At 41.9% G+C, this 25889-nt stretch overlaps 1 protein-coding gene across 6 annotated transcripts in view; it reads left to right on the forward strand.

Moving 5' to 3' along the window:
• Positions 1-25889, forward strand: part of brsk2b (BR serine/threonine kinase 2b) — a 167713-nt gene that overhangs the window by 136005 nt on the left and 5819 nt on the right. For all 6 annotated transcript variants that reach the window (XM_089129333.1, XM_089129338.1, XM_089129340.1 and 3 more), the window contains 2 exons: positions 22083-22263; positions 22935-23024. In XM_089129333.1, the coding sequence (XP_088985459.1) occupies positions 22083-22263; positions 22935-23024 (271 nt within the window). The remainder of the gene's footprint in view (positions 1-22082; positions 22264-22934; positions 23025-25889) is intronic.

The raw sequence follows: 25889 nt of genomic DNA on the forward strand, positions 1-25889 counted from the left end.
TCTAGCCCCTTCCAGAGATGAGATATCGAAACTCAAAAATTCGGCCCGAAAAAAAAAACGACAGTGGTACCCCTTACGTTTTTTTTTTTTGGGGCGAAAAATTAAGTTTCTCCAATCTGCCCAAAACTCTGGATTCTGATAGAGGGCCATGAGACTTAGACCTGAGTGCAAAAATGGAGGCTATAGCCCCTTCCAGAGCTGAGATATCAAAACTCAAAAATTCGGCCCGAAAAAAAAACGACAGTGGTACCCCTTACGTTTTTTTTTTTGGGCGAAAAATTAAGTTTCTCCAATCTTCCCAAAACTCTGGATTCTGATAGAGGGCCATGAGACTTAGACCTGAGTGCAAAAATGGAGGCTCTAGCCCCTTCCAGAGCTGAGATATCGAAACTCAAAAATTCGACCCGAAAAAAAAAAACGACAGTGGTACCCCTTACGTTTTTTTTGGGGGGGCGAAAAATTAAGTTTCTCCAATCTTCTCAAAACTCTGGATTCTGATAGAGGGCCATGAGACTTAGACCTGAGTGCAAAAATGGAGGCTCTAGCCCCTTCCAGAGCTGAGATATCGAAACTCAAAAATTCGGCCCGAAAAAAAACCGACAGTGGTACCCCTTACGTTTTTTTTTTTTGGGCGAAAAATTAAGTTTATCCAATCTTCCCAAAACTCTGGATTCTGATAGAGGGCCATGAGACTTAGACCTGAGTGCAAAAATGGAGGCTCTAGCCCCTTCCAGAGATGAGATATCGAAACTCAAAAATTCGGCCCGAAAAAAAAACGACAGTGGTACCCCTTACGTTTTTTTTTTGGGGGCGAAAAATTAAGTTTCTCCAATCTTCCCAAAACTCTGGATTCTGATAGAGGGCCATGAGACTTAGACCTGAGTGCAAAAATGGAGGCTCTAGCCCCTTCCAGAGCTGAGATATCGAAACTCAAAAATTCGGCCCGAAAAAAAAAACGACAGTGGTACCCCTTACGTTTTTTTTTTTTGGGCGAAAAATTTAATTTCTCCAATCTTCCCAAAACTCTGGATTCTGATAGAGGGCCATGAGACTTAGACCTGAGTGCAAAAATGGAGGCTCTAGCCCCTTACAGAGATGAGATATCGAAACTCAAAAATTCGGTCCGAAAAAAAAAAAACGACAGTGGTACCCCTTACGTTTTTTTTTTTTGGGGCGAAAAATTAAGTTTCTCCAATCTGCCCAAAACTTTGGATTCTGATAGAGGGCCATGAGACTTAGACCTGAGTGCAAAAATGGAGGCTCTAGCCCCTTCCAGAGCTGAGATATCGAAACTCAAAAATTCGACCCGAAAAAAAAAAACGACAGTGGTACCCCTTACGTTTTTTTTGGGGGGGCGAAAAATTAAGTTTCTCCAATCTTCTCAAAACTCTGGATTCTGATAGAGGGCCATGAGACTTAGACCTGAGTGCAAAAATGGAGGCTCTAGCCCCTTCCAGAGCTGAGATATCGAAACTCAAAAATTCGGCCCGAAAAAAAACCGACAGTGGTACCCCTTACGTTTTTTTTTTTGGGCGAAAAATTAAGTTTCTCCAATCTTCCCAAAACGCTGGATTCTGATAGAGGGCCATGAGACTTAGACCTGAGTGCAAAAATGGAGGCTCTAGCCCCTTCCAGAGCTGAGATATCGAAACTCAAAAATTCGGCCGAAAAAAAAAACGACAGTGGTACCCCTTACGTTTTTTTTTTTTTGGGCGAAAAATTAAGTTTCTCCAATCTTCCCAAAACTCTGGATTCTGATAGAGGGCCATGAGACTTAGACCTGAGTGCAAAAATTGAGGCTCTAGCCCCTTCCAGAGCTGAGATATCGAAACTCAAAAATTCGGCCCGAAAAAAAAACGACAGTGGTACCCCTTACGTTTTTTTTTTTTTGGGGCGAAAAATTAAGTTTCTCCAATCTTCCCAAAACTCTGGATTCTGATAGAGGGCCATGAGACTTAGACCTGAGTGCAAAAATGGAGGCTCTAGCCCCTTCCAGAGCTGAGATATCGAAACTCAAAAATTCGGCCCGAAAAAAAAACGACAGTGGTACCCCTTACGTTTTTTTTTTTTTGGGGCGAAAAATTAAGTTTCTCCAATCTTCCCAAAACTCTGGATTCTGATAGAGGGCCATGAGACTTAGACCTGAGTGCAAAAATGGAGGCTCTAGCCCCTTCCAGAGCTGAGATATCGAAACTCAAAAATTCGGCCCGAAAAAAAAACTACAGTGGTACCCCTTACGTTTTTTTTTTTTGGGGCGAAAAATTAAGTTTCTCCAATCTTCCCAAAACTCTGGATTCTGATAGAGGGCGATGAGACTTAGACCTGAGTGCAAAAATGGAGGCTCTAGCCCCTTCCAGAGATGAGATATCGAAACTCAAAAATTCGGCCCGAAAAAAAAACGACAGTGGTACCCCTTACGTTTTTTTTTGGGCGAAAAATTAAGTTTCTCCAATCTTCCCAAAACTCTGGATTCTGATAGAGGGCCATGAGACTTAGACCTGAGTGCAAAAATGGAGGCTCTAGCCCCTTCCAGAGCTGAGATATCGAAACTCAAAAATTCGGCCCGAAAAAAAAAACGACAGTGGTACCCCTTACGTTTTTTTTGGGGGGCGAAAAATTAAGTTTATCCAATCTTCCCAAAACTCTGGATTCTGATAGAGGGCCATGAGACTTAGACCTGAGTGCAAAAATGGAGGCTCTAGCCCCTTCCAGAGATGAGATATCGAAACTCAAAAATTCGGCCCGAAAAAAAAATGACAGTGGTACCCCTTACGTTTTTTTTTTTGGGCGAAAAATTAAGTTTCTCCAATTTTCCCAAAACTCTGGATTCTGATAGAGGGCCATGAGACTTAGACCTGAGTGCAAAAATGGAGGCTCTAGCCCCTTCCAGAGATGAGATATCGAAACTCAAAAATTCGGCCCGAAAAAAAAACGACAGTGGTACCCCTTACGTTTTTTTTTTTGGGGCGAAAAATTAAGTTTCTCCAATCTTCCCAAAACTCTGGATTCTGATAGAGGGCCATGAGACTTAGACCTGAGTGCAAAAATGGAGGCTCTAGCCCCTTCCAGAGCTGAGATATCGAAACTCAAAAATTCGGCCCGAAAAAAAAAACGACAGTGGTACCCCTTACGTTTTTTTTTTTGGGCGAAAAATTAAGTTTCTCCAATCTTCCCAAAACTCTGGATTCTGATAGAGGGCCATGAGACTTAGACCTGAGTGCAAAAATGGAGGCTCTAGCCCCTTACAGAGATGAGATATCGAAACTCAAAAATTCGGCCCGAAAAAAAAAACGACAGTGGTACCCCTTACGTTTTTTTTTTTTTGGGGCGAAAAATTAAGTTTCTCCAATCTGCCCAAAACTTTGGATTCTGATAGAGGGCCATGAGACTTAGACCTGAGTGCAAAAATGGAGGCTCTAGCCCCTTCCAGAGATGAGATATCGAAACTCAAAAATTCGGCCCGAAAAAAAAACGACAGTGGTACCCCTTACGTTTTTTTTTTTGGGGCGAAAAATTAAGTTTCTCCAATCTTCCCAAAACTCTGGATTCTGATAGAGGGCCATGAGACTTAGACCTGAGTGCAAAAATGGAGGCTCTAGCCCCTTCCAGAGCTGAGATATCGAAACTCAAAAATTCGGCCCGAAAAAAAAAACGACAGTGGTACCCCTTACGTTTTTTTTTTTGGGCGAAAAATTAAGTTTCTCCAATCTTCCCAAAACTCTGGATTCTGATAGAGGGCCATGAGACTTAGACCTGAGTGCAAAAATGGAGGCTCTAGCCCCTTACAGAGATGAGATATCGAAACTCAAAAATTCGGCCCGAAAAAAAAAACGACAGTGGTACCCCTTACGTTTTTTTTTTTTTGGGGCGAAAAATTAAGTTTCTCCAATCTGCCCAAAACTTTGGATTCTGATAGAGGGCCATGAGACTTAGACCTGAGTGCAAAAATGGAGGCTCTAGCCCCTTCCAGAGCTGAGATATCGAAACTCAAAAAATCGGCCCGAAAAAAAAAACGACAGTGGTACCCCTTACGTTTTTTTTTTTTGGGCGAAAAATTAAGTTTCTCCAATCTGCCCAAAACTCTGGATTCTGATAGAGGGCCATGAGACTTAGACCTGAGTGCAAAAATGGAGGCTCTAGCCTCTTCCAGAGATGAGATATCGAAACTCAAAAATTCGGCCCGAAAAAAAAAACGACAGTGGTACCCCTTACGTTTTTTTTTTTTTGGGCGAAAAATTAAGTTTCTCCAATCTGCCCAAAACTCTGGATTCTGATAGAGGGCCATGAGACTTAGACCTGAGTGCAAAAATGGAGGCTATAGCCCCTTCCAGAGCTGAGATATCAAAACTCAAAAATTCGGCCCGAAAAAAAAACGACAGTGGTACCCCTTACGTTTTTTTTTTTGGGCGAAAAATTAAGTTTCTCCAATCTTCCCAAAACTCTGGATTCTGATAGAGGGCCATGAGACTTAGACCTGAGTGCAAAAATGGAGGCTCTAGCCCCTTCCAGAGCTGAGATATCGAAACTCAAAAATTCGGCCCGTAAAAAAAACTACAGTGGTACCCCTTACGTTTTTTTTTTTTGGGCGAAAAATTAAGTTTCTCCAATCTTCCCAAAACTCTGGATTCTGATAGAGGGCGATGAGACTTAGACCTGAGTGCAAAAATGGAGGCTCTAGCCCCTTCCAGAGATGAGATATCGAAACTCAAAAATTCGGCCCGAAAAAAAAACGACAGTGGTACCCCTTACGTTTTTTTTTTGGGCGAAAAATTAAGTTTCTCCAATCTTCCCAAAACTCTGGATTCTGATAGAGGGCCATGAGACTTAGACCTGAGTGCAAAAATGGAGGCTCTAGCCCCTTCCAGAGCTGAGATATCGAAACTCAAAAATTCGGCCCGAAAAAAAAAACGACAGTGGTACCCCTTACGTTTTTTTTTTTGGGGCGAAAAATTAAGTTTCTCCAATCTTCCCAAAACTCTGGATTCTGATAGGGGGCCATGAGACTTAGACCTGAGTGCAAAAATGGAGGCTCTAGCCCCTTCCAGAGCTGAGATATCGAAACTCAAAAATTCGGCCCGAAAAAAAAATGACAGTGGTACCCCTTACGTTTTTTTTTTTGGGCGAAAAATTAAGTTTCTCCAATTTTCCCAAAACTCTGGATTCTGATAGAGGGCCATGAGACTTAGACCTGAGTGCAAAAATGGAGGCTCTAGCCCCTTCCAGAGATGAGATATCGAAACTCAAAAATTCGGCCCGAAAAAAAAACGACAGTGGTACCCCTTACGTTTTTTTTTTTGGGGCGAAAAATTAAGTTTCTCCAATCTTCCCAAAACTCTGGATTCTGATAGAGGGCCATGAGACTTAGACCTGAGTGCAAAAATGGAGGCTCTAGCCCCTTCCAGAGCTGAGATATCGAAACTCAAAAATTCGGCCCGAAAAAAAAAACGACAGTGGTACCCCTTACGTTTTTTTTTTTGGGCGAAAAATTAAGTTTCTCCAATCTTCCCAAAACTCTGGATTCTGATAGAGGGCCATGAGACTTAGACCTGAGTGCAAAAATGGAGGCTCTAGCCCCTTACAGAGATGAGATATCGAAACTCAAAATTCGGCCCGAAAAAAAAAACGACAGTGGTACCCCTTACGTTTTTTTTTTTTTGGGGCGAAAAATTAAGTTTCTCCAATCTGCCCAAAACTTTGGATTCTGATAGAGGGCCATGAGACTTAGACCTGAGTGCAAAAATGGAGGCTCTAGCCCCTTCCAGAGCTGAGATATCGAAACTCAAAAAATCGGCCCGAAAAAAAAAACGACAGTGGTACCCCTTACGTTTTTTTTTTTGGGCGAAAAATTAAGTTTCTCCAATCTGCCCAAAACTCTGGATTCTGATAGAGGGCCATGAGACTTAGACCTGAGTGCAAAAATGGAGGCTCTAGCCTCTTCCAGAGATGAGATATCGAAACTCAAAAATTCGGCCCGAAAAAAAAAACGACAGTGGTACCCCTTACGTTTTTTTTTTTTTTTGGGGGCGAAAAATTAAGTTTCTCCAATCTGCCCAAAACTCTGGATTCTGATAGAGGGCCATGAGACTTAGACCTGAGTGCAAAAATGGAGGCTATAGCCCCTTCCAGAGCTGAGATATCAAAACTCAAAAATTCGGCCCGAAAAAAAAACGACAGTGGTACCCCTTACGTTTTTTTTTTTGGGCGAAAAATTAAGTTTCTCCAATCTTCCCAAAACTCTGGATTCTGATAGAGGGCCATGAGACTTAGACCTGAGTGCAAAAATGGAGGCTCTAGCCCCTTCCAGAGCTGAGATATCGAAACTCAAAAATTCGACCCGAAAAAAAAAAACGACAGTGGTACCCCTTACGTTTTTTTGGGGGGGGGGCGAAAAATTAAGTTTCTCCAATCTTCCCAAAACTCTGGATTCTGATAGAGGGCCATGAGACTTAGACCTGAGTGCAAAAATGGAGGCTCTAGCCCCTTCCAGAGCTGAGATATCGAAACTCAAAAATTCGGCCCGAAAAAAAACCGACAGTGGTACCCCTTACGTTTTTTTTTTTGGGCGAAAAATTAAGTTTCTCCAATCTTCCCAAAACGCTGGATTCTGATAGAGGGCCATGAGACTTAGACCTGAGTGCAAAAATGGAGGCTCTAGCCCCTTCCAGAGCTGAGATATCGAAACTCAAAAATTCGGCCGAAAAAAAAAACGACAGTGGTACCCCTTACGTTTTTTTTTTTTGGGCGAAAAATTAAGTTTCTCCAATCTTCCCAAAACTCTGGATTCTGATAGAGGGCCATGAGACTTAGACCTGAGTGCAAAAATTGAGGCTCTAGCCCCTTCCAGAGCTGAGATATCGAAACTCAAAAATTCGGCCCGAAAAAAAAAACGACAGTGGTACCCCTTACGTTTTTTTTTTTTGGGGCGAAAAATTAAGTTTCTCCAATCTTCCCAAAACTCTGGATTCTGATAGAGGGCCATGAGACTTAGACCTGAGTGCAAAAATGGAGGCTCTAGCCCCTTCCAGAGCTGAGATATCGAAACTCAAAAATTCGGCCCGAAAAAAAAACTACAGTGGTACCCCTTACGTTTTTTTTTTTTTGGGCGAAAAATTAAGTTTCTCCAATCTTCCCAAAACTCTGGATTCTGATAGAGGGCGATGAGACTTAGACCTGAGTGCAAAAATGGAGGCTCTAGCCCCTTCCAGAGATGAGATATCGAAACTCAAAAATTCGGCCCGAAAAAAAAACGACAGTGGTACCCCTTACGTTTTTTTTTTTTTTTGGGCGAAAAATTAAGTTTCTCCAATCTTCCCAAAACTCTGGATTCTGATAGAGGGCCATGAGACTTAGACCTGAGTGCAAAAATGGAGGCTCTAGCCCCTTCCAGAGCTGAGATATCGAAACTCAAAAATTCGGCCCGAAAAAAAAAACGACAGTGGTACCCCTTACGTTTTTTTTGGGGGGCGAAAAATTAAGTTTATCCAATCTTCCCAAAACTCTGGATTCTGATAGAGGGCCATGAGACTTAGACCTGAGTGCAAAAATGGAGGCTCTAGCCCCTTCCAGAGATGAGATATCGAAACTCAAAAATTCGGCCCGAAAAAAAAATGACAGTGGTACCCCTTACGTTTTTTTTTTTGGGCGAAAAATTAAGTTTCTCCAATTTTCCCAAAACTCTGGATTCTGATAGAGGGCCATGAGACTTAGACCTGAGTGCAAAAATGGAGGCTCTAGCCCCTTCCAGAGCTGAGATATCGAAACTCAAAAATTCGGCCCGAAAAAAAAAACGACAGTGGTACCCCTTACGTTTTTTTTTTTTGGGCGAAAAATTAAGTTTCTCCAATCTTCCCAAAACTCTGGATTCTGATAGAGGGCCATGAGACTTAGACCTGAGTGCAAAAATGGAGGCTCTAGCCCCTTACAGAGATGAGATATCGAAACTCAAAAATTCGGCCCGAAAAAAAAAACGACAGTGGTACCCCTTACGTTTTTTTTTTTTTGGGGCGAAAAATTAAGTTTCTCCAATCTGCCCAAAACTTTGGATTCTGATAGAGGGCCATGAGACTTAGACCTGAGTGCAAAAATGGAGGCTCTAGCCCCTTCCAGAGCTGAGATATCGAAACTCAAAAAATCGGCCCGAAAAAAAAAACGACAGTGGTACCCCTTACGTTTTTTTTTTTTTTTGGGCGAAAAATTAAGTTTCTCCAATCTGCCCAAAACTCTGGATTCTGATAGAGGGCCATGAGACTTAGACCTGAGTGCAAAAATGGAGGCTCTAGCCCCTTCCAGAGATGAGATATCGAAACTCAAAAATTCGGCCCGAAAAAAAAACTACAGTGGTACCCCTTACGTTTTTTTTTTTTTGGGCGAAAAATTAAGTTTCTCCAATCTTCCCAAAACTCTGGATTCTGATAGAGGGCGATGAGACTTAGACCTGAGTGCAAAAATGGAGGCTCTAGCCCCTTCCAGAGATGAGATATCGAAACTCAAAAATTCGGCCCGAAAAAAAAACGACAGTGGTACCCCTTACGTTTTTTTTTTTTTTTGGGCGAAAAATTAAGTTTCTCCAATCTTCCCAAAACTCTGGATTCTGATAGAGGGCCATGAGACTTAGACCTGAGTGCAAAAATGGAGGCTCTAGCCCCTTCCAGAGCTGAGATATCGAAACTCAAAAATTCGGCCCGAAAAAAAAAACGACAGTGGTACCCCTTACGTTTTTTTTGGGGGGCGAAAAATTAAGTTTATCCAATCTTCCCAAAACTCTGGATTCTGATAGAGGGCCATGAGACTTAGACCTGAGTGCAAAAATGGAGGCTCTAGCCCCTTCCAGAGATGAGATATCGAAACTCAAAAATTCGGCCCGAAAAAAAAAATGACAGTGGTACCCCTTACGTTTTTTTTTTTGGGCGAAAAATTAAGTTTCTCCAATTTTCCCAAAACTCTGGATTCTGATAGAGGGCCATGAGACTTAGACCTGAGTGCAAAAATGGAGGCTCTAGCCCCTTCCAGAGCTGAGATATCGAAACTCAAAAATTCGGCCCGAAAAAAAAAACGACAGTGGTACCCCTTACGTTTTTTTTTTTTGGGCGAAAAATTAAGTTACTCCAATCTTCCCAAAACTCTGGATTCTGATAGAGGGCCATGAGACTTAGACCTGAGTGCAAAAATGGAGGCTCTAGCCCCTTACAGAGATGAGATATCGAAACTCAAAAATTCGGCCCGAAAAAAAAAACGACAGTGGTACCCCTTACGTTTTTTTTTTTTTGGGGCGAAAAATTAAGTTTCTCCAATCTGCCCAAAACTTTGGATTCTGATAGAGGGCCATGAGACTTAGACCTGAGTGCAAAAATGGAGGCTCTAGCCCCTTCCAGAGCTGAGATATCGAAACTCAAAAAATCGGCCCGAAAAAAAAAACGACAGTGGTACCCCTTACGTTTTTTTTTTTTGGGCGAAAAATTAAGTTTCTCCAATCTGCCCAAAACTCTGGATTCTGATAGAGGGCCATGAGACTTAGACCTGAGTGCAAAAATGGAGGCTCTAGCCCCTTCCAGAGATGAGATATCGAAACTCAAAAATTCGGCCCGAAAAAAAAAACGACAGTGGTACCCCTTACGTTTTTTTTTTTTTTTGGGGGCGAAAAATTAAGTTTCTCCAATCTGCCCAAAACTCTGGATTCTGATAGAGGGCCATGAGACTTAGACCTGAGTGCAAAAATGGAGGCTATAGCCCCTTCCAGAGCTGAGATATCAAAACTCAAAAATTCGGCCCGAAAAAAAAACGACAGTGGTACCCCTTACGTTTTTTTTTTTTGGGCGAAAAATTAAGTTTCTCCAATCTTCCCAAAACTCTGGATTCTGATAGAGGGCCATGAGACTTAGACCTGAGTGCAAAAATGGAGGCTCTAGCCCCTTCCAGAGCTGAGATATCGAAACTCAAAAATTCGACCCGAAAAAAAAAAAACGACAGTGGTACCCCTTACGTTTTTTTTGGGGGGGCGAAAAATTAAGTTTCTCCAATCTTCCCAAAACTCTGGATTCTGATAGAGGGCCATGAGACTTAGACCTGAGTGCAAAAATGGAGGCTCTAGCCCCTTCCAGAGCTGAGATATCGAAACTCAAAAATTCGGCCCGAAAAAAAACCGACAGTGGTACCCCTTACGTTTTTTTTTTTGGGCGAAAAATTAAGTTTCTCCAATCTTCCCAAAACGCTGGATTCTGATAGAGGGCCATGAGACTTAGACCTGAGTGCAAAAATGGAGGCTCTAGCCCCTTCCAGAGCTGAGATATCGAAACTCAAAAATTCGGCCGAAAAAAAAAACGACAGTGGTACCCCTTACGTTTTTTTTTTTTTGGGCGAAAAATTAAGTTTCTCCAATCTTCCCAAAACTCTGGATTCTGATAGAGGGCCATGAGACTTAGACCTGAGTGCAAAAATTGAGGCTCTAGCCCCTTCCAGAGCTGAGATATCGAAACTCAAAAATTCGGCCCGAAAAAAAAACGACAGTGGTACCCCTTACGTTTTTATTTTTTTTGGGGCGAAAAATTAAGTTTCTCCAATCTTCCCAAAACTCTGGATTCTGATAGAGGGCCATGAGACTTAGACCTGAGTGCAAAAATGGAGGCTCTAGCCCCTTCCAGAGCTGAGATATCGAAACTCAAAAATTCGGCCCGAAAAAAAAACTACAGTGGTACCCCTTACGTTTTTTTTTTTTGGGCGAAAAATTAAGTTTCTCCAATCTTCCCAAAACTCTGGATTCTGATAGAGGGCGATGAAACTTAGACCTGAGTGCAAAAATGGAGGCTCTAGCCCCTTCCAGAGATGAGATATCGAAATTCAAAAATTCGGCCCGAAAAAAAAACGACAGTGGTACCCCTTACGTTTTTTTTTTTGGGCGAAAAAATAAGTTTCTCCAATCTTCCCAAAACTCTGGATTCTGATAGAGGGCCATGAGACTTAGACCTGAGTGCAAAAATCGAGGCTCTTGCCCCTTCCAGAGCTGAGATATCGAAACTCAAAAATTCGGCCCGAAAAAAAAAACGACAGTGGTACCCCTTACGTTTTTTTTTTTGGGGCGAAAAATTAAGTTTCTCCAATCTTCCCAAAACTCTGGATTCTGATAGGGGGCCATGAGACTTAGACCTGAGTGCAAAAATGGAGGCTCTAGCCCCTTCCAGAGCTGAGATATCGAAACTCAAAAATTCGGCCCGAAAAAAAAAACGACAGTGGTACCCCTTACGTTTTTTTTGGGGGGCGAAAAATTAAGTTTATCCAATCTTCCCAAAACTCTGGATTCTGATAGAGGGCCATGAGACTTAGACCTGAGTGCAAAAATGGAGGCTCTAGCCCCTTCCAGAGATGAGATATCGAAACTCAAAAATTCGGCCCGAAAAAAAAATGACAGTGGTACCCCTTACGTTTTTTTTTTTTGGGCGAAAAATTAAGTTTCTCCAATTTTCCCAAAACTCTGGATTCTGATAGAGGGCCATGAGACTTAGACCTGAGTGCAAAAATGGAGGCTCTAGCCCCTTCCAGAGATGAGATATCGAAACTCAAAAATTCGGCCCGAAAAAAAAACGACAGTGGTACCCCTTACGTTTTTTTTTTTTGGGGCGAAAAATTAAGTTTCTCCAATCTTCCCAAAACTCTGGATTCTGATAGAGGGCCATGAGACTTAGACCTGAGTGCAAAAATGGAGGCTCTAGCCCCTTCCAGAGCTGAGATATCGAAACTCAAAAATTCGGCCCGAAAAAAAAAACGACAGTGGTACCCCTTACGTTTTTTTTTTTTGGGCGAAAAATTAAGTTTCTCCAATCTTCCCAAAACTCTGGATTCTGATAGAGGGCCATGAGACTTAGACCTGAGTGCAAAAATGGAGGCTCTAGCCCCTTACAGAGATGAGATATCGAAACTCAAAAATTCGGCCCGAAAAAAAAAAACGACAGTGGTACCCCTTACGTTTTTTTTTTTGGGGGCGAAAAATTAAGTTTCTCCAATCTGCCCAAAACTTTGGATTCTGATAGAGGGCCATGAGACTTAGACCTGAGTGCAAAAATGGAGGCTCTAGCCCCTTCCAGAGCTGAGATATCGAAACTCAAAAAATCGGCCCGAAAAAAAAAAACGACAGTGGTACCCCTTACGTTTTTTTTTTTTTGGGCGAAAAATTAAGTTTCTCCAATCTGCCCAAAACTCTGGATTCTGATAGAGGGCCATGAGACTTAGACCTGAGTGCAAAAATGGAGGCTCTAGCCCCTTCCAGAGATGAGATATCGAAATCAAAAATTCGGCCCGAAAAAAAAAACGACAGTGGTACCCCTTACGTTTTTTTTTTTTGGGCGAAAAATTAAGTTTCTCCAATCTGCCCAAAACTCTGGATTCTGATAGAGGGCCATGAGACTTAGACCTGAGTGCAAAAATGGAGGCTATAGCCCCTTCCAGAGCTGAGATATCAAAACTCAAAAATTCGGCCCGAAAAAAAAACGACAGTGGTACCCCTTACGTTTTTTTTTTTGGGCGAAAAAATTAAGTTTCTCCAATCTTCCCAAAACTCTGGATTCTGATAGAGGGCCATGAGACTTAGACCTGAGTGCAAAAATGGAGGCTCTAGCCCCTTCCAGAGCTGAGATATCGAAACTCAAAAATTCGACCCGAAAAAAAAAAAACGACAGTGGTACCCCTTACGTTTTTTTTGGGGGGGCGAAAAATTAAGTTTCTCCAATCTTCCCAAAACTCTGGATTCTGATAGAGGGCCATGAGACTTAGACCTGAGTGCAAAAATGGAGGCTCTAGCCCCTTCCAGAGATGAGATATCGAAACTCAAAAATTCGGCCCGAAAAAAAAACGACAGTGGTACCCCTTACGTTTTTTTTTTTTTGGGCGAAAAATTAAGTTTCTCCAATCTTCCCAAAACTCTGGATTCTGATAGAGGGCCATGAGACTTAGACCTGAGTGCAAAAATGGAGGCTCTAGCCCCTTCCAGAGCTGAGATATCGAAACTCAAAAATTCGGCCCGAAAAAAAAATGACAGTGGTACCCCTTACGTTTTTTTTTTTGGGCGAAAAATTAAGTTTCTCCAATTTTCCCAAAACTCTGGATTCTGATAGAGGGCCATGAGACTTAGACCTGAGTGCAAAAATGGAGGCTCTAGCCCCTTCCAGAGCTGAGATATCGAAACTCAAAAATTCGGCCCGAAAAAAAAACGACAGTGGTACCCCTTACGTTTTTTTTTTTGGGCGAAAAATTAAGTTTCTCCAATCTTCCCAAAACTCTGGATTCTGATAGAGGGCCATGAGACTTAGACCTGAGTGCAAAAATGGAGGCTCTAGCCCCTTCCAGAGCTGAGATATCGAAACTCAAAAATTCGGCCCGAAAAAAAAACTACAGTGGTACCCCTTACGTTTTTTTTTTTGGGCGAAAAATTAAGTTTATCCAATCTTCCCAAAACTCTGGATTCTGATAGAGGGCCATGAGACTTAGACCTGAGTGCAAAAATTGAGGCTCTAGCCCCTTCCAGAGCTGAGATATCGAAACTCAAAAATTCGGCCCGAAAAAAAAAAAACGACAGTGGTACCCCTTACGTTTTTTTTTTTTGGGCGAAAAATTAAGTTTCTCCAATCTTCCCAAAACTCTGGATTCTGATAGAGGGCCATGAGACTTAGACCTGAGTGCAAAAATGGAGGCTCTAGCCCCTTCCAGAGATGAGATATCGAAACTCAAAAATTCGGCCCGAAAAAAAAAACGACAGTGGTACCCCTTACGTTTTTTTTTTTTGGGCGAAAAATTAAGTTTCTCCAATCTTCCCAAAACTCTGGATTCTGATAGGGGGCCATGAGACTTAGACCTGAGTGCAAAAATGGAGGCTCTAGCCCCTTCCAGAGCTGAGATATCGAAACGACAGTACCCCTTACGTTTTTTTTGGGGGGCGAAAAATTAAGTTTCTCCAATCTTCCCAAAACTCTGGATTCTGATAGGGGGCCATGAGACTTAGACCTGAGTGCAAAAATGGAGGCTCTAGCCCCTTCCAGAGCTGAGATATCGAAACTCAAAAATTCGGCCCGAAAAAAAAAAAACGACAGTGGTACCCCTTACGTTTTTTTGGGGGGGCGAAAAATTAAGTTTATCCAATCTTCCCAAAACTCTGGATTCTGATAGAGGGCCATGAGACTTAGACCTGAGTGCAAAAATGGAGGCTCTAGCCCCTTCCAGAGCTGAGATATCGAAACTCAAAAATTCGGCCCGAAAAAAAAACCACAGTGGTACCCCATACGTTTTTTTTTTTTTGGTCGAAAAATTAAGTTTCTCCAATCTTCCCAAAACTCTGGATTCTGATAGAGGACCATGAGACTTAGACCTGAGTGCAAAAATGGAGGCTCTAGCCCCTTCCAGAGCTGAGATATCGAAACTCAAAAATTCGGCCCGAAAAAAAAACGACAGTGGTACCCCTTACGTTTTTTTTTTTTGGGCGAAAAATTAAGTTTCTCCAATCTTCCCAAAACTCTGGATTCTGATAGAGGGCCATGAGACTTAGACCTGAGTGCAAAAATGGAGGCTCTAGCCCCTTCCAGAGATGAGATATCGAAACTCAAAAATTCGGCCCGAAAAAAAAATGACAGTGGTACCCCTTACGGTTTTTTTTTTGGGCGAAAAATTAAGTTTCTCCAATCTTCCCAAAACTCTGGATTCTGATAGAGGGCCATGAGACTTAGACCTGAGTGCAAAAATGGAGGCTCTAGCCCCTTCCAGAGCTGAGATATCGAAACTCAAAAATTCGGCCCGAAAATAAACGACAGTGGTACCCCTCACTTTTTTTTTTTTTGGGCGAAAAATTAAGTTTCTCCAATCTTCCCAAAACTCTGGATTCTGATAGAGGGCCATGAGACTTAGACCTGAGTGCAAAAATTGAGGCTCTAGCCCCTTCCAGAGCTGAGATATCTAAACTCAAAAATTCGGCCCGAAAAAAAAACGACAGTGGTACCCCTTACGTTTTTTTTTGGGGGGGGGCGAAAAATTAAGTTTCTCCAATCTTCCCAAAACTCTGGATTCTGATAGAGGGCCATGAGACTTAGACCTGAGTGCAAAAATGGAGGCTCTAGCCCCTTCCAGAGCTGAGATATCGAAACTCAAAAATTCGGCCCGAAAAAAAAAAAACGACAGTGGTACCCCTTACGTTTTTTTGGGGGGGGCGAAAAATTAAGTTTCTCCAATCTTCCCAAAACTCTGGATTCTGATAGGGGGCCATGAGACTTAGACCTGAGTGCAAAAATGGAGGCTCTAGCCCCTTCCAGAGCTGAGATATCGAAACTCAAAAATTCGGCCCGAAAAAAAAAACGACAGTGGTACCCCTTACGTTTTTTTTTTTTGGGCGAAAAATTAAGTTTCTCCAATCTTCCCAAAACTCTGGATTCTGATAGAGGGCCATGAGACTTAGACCTGAGTGCAAAAATGGAGGCTCTAGCCCCTTCCAGAGCTGAGATATCGAAACTCAAAAATTTGGCCCGAAAAAAAAACGACAGTGGTACCCCTTATGTTTTTTTTTTTTGGGCGAAAAATTAAGTTTCTCCAATCTTCCCAAAACTCTGGATTCTGATAGAGGGCCATGAGACTTAGACCTGAGTGCAAAAATGGAGGCTCTAGCCCCTTCCAGAGATGAGATATCGAAACTCAAAAATTCGGCCCGAAAAAAAACGACAGTGGTACCCCTTTCGTTTTTTTTTTTTTGGGCGAAAAATTAAGTTTCTCCAATCTTCCCAAAACTCTGGATTCTGATAGAGGGCCATGAGACTTAGACCTGAGTGCAAAAATGGAGGCTCTAGCCCCTTCCAGAGCTGAGATATCGAAACTCAAAAATTCGGCCCGAAAAAAAAACGACAGTGGTACCCCTTACGTTTTTTTTTTTGGGCGAAAAATTAAGTTTCTCCAATCTTCCCAAAACTCTGGATTCTGATAGAGGGCCATGAGACTTGGACCTGAGTGCAACAATGGAGGCTCTAGACCCTTCCAGAGCTGAGATATCGAAACTCAAAAATTCGGCCCGAAAAAAAAAACGACAGTGGTACCCCTTACGTTTTTTTTTTTTGGGCGAAAAATTAAGTTTCTCCAATCTTCCCAAAACTCTGGATTCTGATAGAGGGCCATGAGACTTAGACCTGAGTGCAAAAATGGAGGCTCTAGCCCCTTACAGAGATGAGATATCGAAACTCAAAAATTCGGCCCGAAAAAAAAAACGACAGTGGTACCCCTTACGTTTTTTTTTTGGGGGGCGAAAAATTAAGTTTCTCCAATCTGCCCAAAACTTTGGATTCTGATAGAGGGCCATGAGACTTAGACCTGAGTGCAAAAATGGAGGCTCTAGCCCCTTCCAGAGCTGAGATATCGAAACTCAAAAAATCGGCCCGAAAAAAAAAACGACAGTGGTACCCCTTACGTTTTTTTTTTTTGGGCGAAAAATTAAGTTTCTCCAATCTGCCCAAAACTCTGGATTCTGATAGAGGGCCATGAGACTTAGACCTGAGTGCAAAAATGGAGGCTCTAGCCCCTTCCAGAGATGAGATATCGAAACTCAAAAATTCGGCCCGAAAAAAAAAACGACAGTGGTACCCCTTACGTTTTTTTTTTTTTGGGGCGAAAAATTAAGTTTCTCCAATCTGCCCAAAACTCTGGATTCTGATAGAGGGCCATGAGACTTAGACCTGAGTGCAAAAATGGAGGCTATAGCCCCTTCCAGAGCTGAGATATCAAAACTCAAAAATTCGGCCCGAAAAAAAAACGACAGTGGTACCCCTTACGTTTTTTTTTTTGGGCGAAAAAATTAAGTTTCTCCAATCTTCCCAAAACTCTGGATTCTGATAGAGGGCCATGAGACTTAGACCTGAGTGCAAAAATGGAGGCTCTAGCCCCTTCCAGAGCTGAGATATCGAAACTCAAAAATTCGACCCGAAAAAAAAAAAACGACAGTGGTACCCCTTACGTTTTTTTTGGGGGGGCGAAAAATTAAGTTTCTCCAATCTTCCCAAAACTCTGGATTCTGATAGAGGGCCATGAGACTTAGACCTGAGTGCAAAAATGGAGGCTCTAGCCCCTTCCAGAGATGAGATATCGAAACTCAAAAATTCGGCCCGAAAAAAAAACGACAGTGGTACCCCTTACGTTTTTTTTTTTTGGGCGAAAAATTAAGTTTCTCCAATCTTCCCAAAACTCTGGATTCTGATAGAGGGCCATGAGACTTAGACCTGAGTGCAAAAATGGAGGCTCTAGCCCCTTCCAGAGCTGAGATATCGAAACTCAAAAATTCGGCCCGAAAAAAAAATGACAGTGGTACCCCTTACGTTTTTTTTTTTGGGCGAAAAATTAAGTTTCTCCAATTTTCCCAAAACTCTGGATTCTGATAGAGGGCCATGAGACTTAGACCTGAGTGCAAAAATGGAGGCTCTAGCCCCTTCCAGAGCTGAGATATCGAAACTCAAAAATTCGGCCCGAAAAAAAAACGACAGTGGTACCCCTTACGTTTTTTTTTTGGGCGAAAAATTAAGTTTCTCCAATCTTCCCAAAACTCTGGATTCTGATAGAGGGCCATGAGACTTAGACCTGAGTGCAAAAATGGAGGCTCTAGCCCCTTCCAGAGCTGAGATATCGAAACTCAAAAATTCGGCCCGAAAAAAAAACTACAGTGGTACCCCTTACGTTTTTTTTTTTGGGCGAAAAATTAAGTTTATCCAATCTTCCCAAAACTCTGGATTCTGATAGAGGGCCATGAGACTTAGACCTGAGTGCAAAAATTGAGGCTCTAGCCCCTTCCAGAGCTGAGATATCGAAACTCAAAAATTCGGCCCGAAAAAAAAAAAACGACAATGGTACCCCTTACGTTTTTTTTTTTTGGGCGAAAAATTAAGTTTCTCCAATCTTCCCAAAACTCTGGATTCTGATAGAGGGCCATGAGACTTAGACCTGAGTGCAAAAATGGAGGCTCTAGCCCCTTCCAGAGATGAGATATCGAAACTCAAAAATTCGGCCCGAAAAAAAAAACGACAGTGGTACCCCTTACGTTTTTTTTTTTTGGGCGAAAAATTAAGTTTCTCCAATCTTCCCAAAACTCTGGATTCTGATAGGGGGCCATGAGACTTAGACCTGAGTGCAAAAATGGAGGCTCTAGCCCCTTCCAGAGCTGAGATATCGAAACGACAGTACCCCTTACGTTTTTTTTGGGGGGCGAAAAATTAAGTTTCTCCAATCTTCCCAAAACTCTGGATTCTGATAGGGGGCCATGAGACTTAGACCTGAGTGCAAAAATGGAGGCTCTAGCCCCTTCCAGAGCTGAGATATCGAAACTCAAAAATTCGGCCCGAAAAAAAAAAACGACAGTGGTACCCCTTACGTTTTTTTGGGGGGGCGAAAAATTAAGTTTATCCAATCTTCCCAAAACTCTGGATTCTGATAGAGGGCCATGAGACTTAGACCTGAGTGCAAAAATGGAGGCTCTAGCCCCTTCCAGAGCTGAGATATCGAAACTCAAAAATTCGGCCCGAAAAAAAAACCACAGTGGTACCCCATACGTTTTTTTTTTTTTGGTCGAAAAATTAAGTTTCTCCAATCTTCCCAAAACTCTGGATTCTGATAGAGGACCATGAGACTTAGACCTGAGTGCAAAAATGGAGGCTCTAGCCCCTTCCAGAGCTGAGATATCGAAACTCAAAAATTCGGCCCGAAAAAAAAAACGACAGTGGTACCCCTTACGTTTTTTTTTTGGGGGCGAAAAATTAAGTTTCTCCAATCTTCCCAAAACTCTGGATTCTGATAGGGGGCCATGAGACTTAGACCTGAGTGCAAAAATGGAGGCTCTAGCCCCTTCCAAAGATTAGATATCGAAACTCAAAAATTCGGCCCGAAAAAAAAAACGACAGTGGTACCCCTTACGTTTTTTTTTTTTTGGGCGAAAAATTAAGTTTCTCCAATCTTCCCAAAACTCTGGATTCTGATAGAGGGCCATGAGACTTAGACCTGAGTGCAAAAATGGAGGCTCTAGCCCCTTCCAGAGCTGAGATATCGAAACTCAAAAATTCGGCCCGAAAAAAAAACGACAGTGGTACCCCTTACGTTTTTTTTTTTTGGGGCGAAAAATTAAGTTTCTCCAATCTTCCCAAAACTCTGGATTCTGATAGAGGGCCATGAGACTTAGACCTGAGTGCAAAAATGGAGGCTCTAGCCCCTTCCAGAGCTGAGATATCGAAACTCAAAAATTCGGCCCGAAAAAAAAACGACAGTGGTACCCCTTACGTTTTTTTTTTTGGGCGAAAAATTAAGTTTCTCCAATCTTCCCAAAACTCTGGATTCTGATAGAGGGCCATGAGACTTAGACCTGAGTGCAAAAATGGAGGCTCTAGCCCCTTCCAGAGCTGAGATATCGAAACTCAAAAATTCGGCCCGAAAAAAAAACGACAGTGGTACCCCTTACGTTTTTTTTTTTTGGGCGAAAAATTAAGTTTCTCCAATCTTCCCAAAACTCTGGATTCTGATAGAGGGCCATGAGACTTAGACCTGAGTGCAAAAATGGAGGCTCTAGCCCCTTCCAGAGATGAGATATCGAAACTCAAAAATTCGGCCCGAAAAAAAAATGACAGTGGTACCCCTTACGTTTTTTTTTTTTGGGCGAAAAATTAAGTTTCTCCAATCTTCCCAAAACTCTGGATTCTGATAGAGGGCCATGAGACTTAGACCTGAGTGCAAAAATGGAGGCTCTAGCCCCTTCCAGAGCTGAGATATCGAAACTCAAAAATTCGGCCCGAAAATAAACGACAGTGGTACCCCTCACTTTTTTTTTTTTGGGCGAAAAATTAAGTTTCTCCAATCTTCCCAAAACTCTGGATTCTGATAGAGGGCCATGAGACTTAGACCTGAGTGCAAAAATTGAGGCTCTAGCCCCTTCCAGAGCTGAGATATCTAAACTCAAAAATTCGGCCCGAAAAAAAAACGACAGTGGTACCCCTTACGTTTTTTTTTTGGGGGGGGCGAAAAATTAAGTTTCTCCAATCTTCCCAAAACTCTGGATTCTGATAGAGGGCCATGAGACTTAGACCTGAGTGCAAAAATGGAGGCTCTAGCCCCTTCCAAAGATTATATATCGAAACTCAAAAATTCGGCCCGAAAAAAAAACGCCAGTGGTACCCCTTACGTTTTTTTTTTTTGGGCGAAAAATTAAGTTTCTCCAATCTTCCCAAAACTCTGGATTCTGATAGAGGGCCATGAGACTTAGACCTGAGTGCAAAAATGGAGGCTCTAGCCCCTTCCAGAGCTGAGATATCGAAACTCAAAAATTTGGCCCGAAAAAAAAACGACAGTGGTACCCCTTATGTTTTTTTTTTTTGGGCGAAAAATTAAGTTTCTCCAATCTTCCCAAAACTCTGGATTCTGATAGAGGGCCATGAGACTTAGACCTGAGTGCAAAAATGGAGGCTCTAGCCCCTTCCAGAGATGAGATATCGAAACTCAAAAATTCGGCCCGAAAAAAAAACGACAGTGGTACCCCTTACGTTTTTTTTTTTGGGCGAAAAATTAAGTTTCTCCAATCTTCCCAAAACTCTGGATTCTGATAGAGGGCCATGAGACTTAGACCTGAGTGCAACAATGGAGGCTCTAGACCCTTCCAGAGCTGAGATATCGAAACTCAAAAATTCGGCCCGAAAAAAAAAACGACAGTGGTACCCCTTACGTTTTTTTTTTTTGGGGCGAAAAATTAAGTTTCTCCAATCTTCCCAAAACTCTGGATTCTGATAGGGGGCCATGAGACTTAGACCTGAGTGCAAAAATGGAGGCTCTAGCCCCTTCCAGAGCTGAGATATCGAAACTCAAAAATTCGGCCCGAAAAAAAAAAACGACAGTGGTACCCCTTACGTTTTTTTGGGGGGGGCGAAAAATTAAGTTTCTCCAATCTTCCCAAAACTCTGGATTCTGATAGGGGGCCATGAGACTTAGACCTGAGTGCAAAAATGGAGGCTCTAGCCCCTTCCAGAGCTGAGATATCGAAACTCAAAAATTCGGCCCGAAAAAAAAAACGACAGTGGTACCCCTTACGTTTTTTTTTTTTGGGCGAAAAATTAAGTTTCTCCAATCTTCCCAAAACTCTGGATTCTGATAGAGGGCCATGAGACTTAGACCTGAGTGCAAAAATGGAGGCTCTAGCCCCTTCCAGAGATGAGATATCGAAACTCAAAAATTCGGCCCGAAAAAAAAACGACAGTGGTACCCCTTACGTTTTTTTTTTGGGGGGGCGAAAAATTAAGTTTCTCCAATCTTCCCAAAACTCTGGATTCTGATAGAGTGCCATGAGACTTAGACCTGAGTGCAAAAATGGAGGCTCTAGCCCCTTCCAGAGCTGAAATATCAAAACTCAAAAATTCAGCCCGAAAAAAAAACGACAGTGGTACCCCTTACGTTATTTTTTTTAGCGAAAAATTAAGTTTCTTCAATCTTCCCAAAACTCTGGATTCTGATAGAGGGCAATGAGACTTAGACCTGAGTGCAAAAATGGAGGCTCTAGCCCCTTCCAGAGCTGAGATATCAAAACTCAAAAATTCGGCCCGAAAAAAAAACGACAGTGGTACCCCTTACGTTTTTTTTTTTTTTGGGCGAAAAATTAAGTTTCTCCAATCTTCCCAAAACTCTTCCCAAAACTCTGGATTCTGATAGAGGGCCATGAGACTTAGACTTGAGTGCAAAAATGGAGGCTCTAGCCCCTTCCAGAGCTGAGATATCAAAACTCAAAAATTCGGCCCGAAAAAAAAAACGACAGTGGTACCCCTTACGTTTTTTTTTTTTTTGGGCGAAAAATTAAGTTTCTCCAATCTTCCCAAAACTCTGGATTCTGATAGAGGGCCATGACTCAGTGAATATCTGCGTTTTGAGGCATTTTTTTTTTTGCCATTTTGGAACTTGATAGCCCCTGACCTCCTTCATTGCCATTATTTTGAAAATAATGTCCAGGATATTCTTAAAAAATCCATTCTGAAGAAAGAAAGTCATTGGTTTCAAAAGACATCAGTAAAAAGTCACAGAATGCTCATTTCGGGGTTAATGATTCTGTCTATTTATTTCAGATTCCCAGCCTCAGCCACAGTGTGGTGTCTCAGACGAGTTTCCGGGCAGAATACAAGTCCACGGCCGGCCCCACCGTGTTCCAAAAACCAGTGAAGTTCCAGGTGGACATCACCTACACCGAAAGCACGGCTGCCACCAAGGAGAACGGCATCTACTCTGTCACTTTCACACTGCTCTCAGGTAACCATGCCGACGGAGAGAAGCCCATTTTGATGTCATACACTTGCTGGCAGCCAATAGAAACACAGAGCGATGTGTGTGTGTGTGGGTGATGGAGAGGCTGGTTGATGATGTTGAACTTTGTCTGTCGCAGTGGTGAGAGATTTTTTTTTTCCCTCTCTCGTTCCGCTAGCGGTTCCCTTCCTCCATTACACTCCCCCTCTCTTAAGCTGAAAATAGACCAACTGCTCGAGGGGGTAATGGAAAAAATTTAACTAAAAGAGGACTTTTTGCCTCCTGGTAATCACTATGCATTTTCAACCTGCTGTGTTTCAAAGGACAATCCAAAAAGATCCCATGCTGCTGGTGCCATTACTGCAAACCCTGTCCCTCTCTTTTCATTTCCCCCCTTCCTCGTTTTTGCTCTCTTGGCTACACAAAAGGGATTGAATCTTGTTCTTAAAGTCACATGCATTTTGCATGTGCACGTCATAAACTCAGCTGTAGGCCAAATGCAACATAAAAACCAGCCCCATCCCATAGACTTTATGAGGCAGACGCTAGAGGGAATCAACCCAGGATGTATCAGCATAAAATGACATTCATTTCAAAAGACACACATGTACCAGTCTCTACAGGATGATTGCGAAACATTCAAAAGCGTGTTGTCTGTGTTTGCGTGTCCCCTGCAGGTCCCAGTCGACGCTTCAAACGGGTGGTTGAGACGATTCAGGCTCAGTTGTTAACTACACATGACCAGCCTGGTGTCCAGCAGCTGTCTGGTGAGTGGCCAATCACTCCACTTGACACCCCACTTTCTCTTTCTCTCTCTCTCTCTTTCTCTTCCTGCTTTCTTACACAGCATCCTGAACATGCATGGCACCTAGCCCACCCACGCAGAGCACTGAACGCTGCACACACCCATCAAGGTCAAACGAGTCTTTCCAGTGTTTCAAGTTATTGTTAGAGGTTGTTTCAAAGACATTTGCAGGCCATCAATATGAAAATAAACTTCTCGAAAGGGTTAGAAACAATATATCCACTGTTCCATGTATGTCGGATGTGATGTCTTATTCAAAGGTGCTGGAAATACACGTTTGACCTTATCAAAGAACATTGCACAGAACTGCATTGCAAGGCACTGACACACATGCACACACTCTCCTTAGCAGTCACACACACTCACAGAGCATGCTAGAGCACACTCGCGTGTATTATCCAGGGTTTATATCCATATCCAGGAAATGTTTTGGAGATATTCAAATCAAACCTGTGTCCCAGTTAAATGTTAAAATGTGGCTTCAAACTGTTGGTTTTACGAGCAGAAATGTGATGGGCTAGACTGTGGTTCCTGCTGGAGATGATGAAATAAGAGAAGAGAGAAATCCTTCGCCTGTCTTCTCATACTGTCAAAATGTGCACATGGTGAAGAGCCTGTTACAGCTCCCTCTGCTGGACAGCTCCAAATCCATTCTGTCCAAAAGCAATAAAAGTAGTAATACAGAAAAGAGAGTTTGGTATATCAATTCTGCATTATCGTATGTCTACTGTGCACAATATGTACATTTTTCCATGTTCATTAAATACCTGGATGACTTGCATATGCCAAAGTGTTCACACTGCATCGGGTACTGTATCCCACAATGCAATCTTAAACTTCCATTTCCAGTGTATTGGAATTTATATATATATATATATATATATATATATATATATATATATATATATATATATATTGAATTTAACTGTAAGCAATATTAACTAGATTTTTCAACATTTCTGTTTTTATTTTATTTAAAAAAAATAGAATGCTTTTGGTTTCACATACTATCTTTTAAAAATATTAGGCACCTCAGCAAGCAATAGCACCATCTCGACTAACTATAGACCCGATATAGTCCGGCTATGAGTAACCCAATTCTAGCCAAAATAACATTCAATTTGGTTATATGTTGGTTTTGCCTAAATAACTTTCGATATGGATGATATTCCATCATGTAAGCAAAGTCAACAGTGAATACAAGGTGTTTGGTTTCATTTCTTTGACATGGTCTATGCGAAGCCTGTGCATCTATTCTTGGGTTATGGTTTCGATGTCTTTAATATTTTCACTGACAAATTTTGCCTTGTTTTAGCCTAGACGTCAGGGCTGTGTTAGGCTATTAAACGTCTTTCTAAATGCAAAGGTGCTTGCTTGGAGACACTGTGTAGTAAACTGTTTCATTCATTACTCTTGAAATGGAAGGTCAATTTGGACATTTTGTATAGTGAGGTACAATGCCTGTAACTGTGCTCTGGTTGTAAACTGCAGACCTTAGCAAATGTAACAAGTCATCTATGTATTCCATGTTTCATAAAGAAAATGATTGTGGACAGTATAGCCTACATTCTGCATACTGCAAAAATAGTATCATTTTTGAAGTATGCCATTTCAAACAAACCCCCTCTATCTTAATGCCTTATTCTATAAAAGATGTGGGAAACAGAATTTACGAAATTGTATTGTGCATTTGGACTGTCTTAAAGAAGAGCTGTTATCAGGATCACGACCCATCGCCAGCGTAGCCATCGTTCCATCCTCTCACCCTGTCAATCACATCCATCCCTTCCCCCTGGCTTTGCCCTTCACCCCCTGCTCGCCCATGGCTCATGGTCATGGTGGCTGTTGAGTGAATGGGCACGTGAGCTTGAGTGTGCTGTCCTTACTGACCGTGTGCAGACCTGCACAGCACTGATCACCAGCATGCTTCACTCTCAACAGATGTGGCCACGCAATAAATATCTGTGCAAGAAGGTCGAATCACTGACTTTGTGTCTTTACTGTAAAATCAGTGGGGTGCATTGCGAATGTCATCACGCTGATTTCATGCAGCCGCCTTTTTGAAATGGCTCCGGTGGGAAGAAAACCGGAAGTTGTTGCCTTTAATCATAGGAGAATCATATATAATCAAAAGGAATCATATATATATAATATATAATTCAGATCATAAAAAAAGAAGCAGGAACAAACTATATACATATCCTATATTGGATATTAACATCCAATAGTGTAAATCACGGCAGCAGCTTCAGGTTGGTAGTCCAAGGCATTGTTCTCTGTCTGTACTTCCTGGGTTCTTCCCACCGGAGCCTGACTTTCGATTTCAAAATGGCGGCTGGGTGAAATCAGCGCATATAGGCTGAATATTTTATTTGATCGGACATGTTACAGTAATATGTCATGTTCCTTTGACAGGAAAGCGTTCAAAGTGTGGTAAGAGGTTTATTCACTCCTGCCACGGTGTATGCCACTTTTGTTATCATACACACGGTGTCCAATATGTGGGACTTATACACAGAGACTCTTTAAAGGGGTAGTTCACCCAAAAAAATTACTTCTGACCTCATTTACTCACTCTCACGTTGTTCCAAACTTTTAATCATTCCTCTTTGAAACGCTTATCTTTAGCGCATCAAAAAGTAGAAGAGACACAATTTTTTTTTAATTTATTATTATTATTATTATTATTATTATTATTATTATTATTATTTTGAAGACTTGGGTTAAAATGCTTGATTAATAAAGATTATTTTTACAATCTTGTACTTTTGATGTGTCAAAGTTTTGGTTGCATGGACTTTCAATTGACTTTCAATTTTACAAAACA

This window comes from Pimephales promelas, chromosome 1 (genome assembly GCF_988280905.1).
Source record: "Pimephales promelas chromosome 1, fPimPro1.hap1.1, whole genome shotgun sequence".
NCBI classification, from domain to species: domain Eukaryota; kingdom Metazoa; phylum Chordata; class Actinopteri; order Cypriniformes; family Leuciscidae; genus Pimephales; species Pimephales promelas.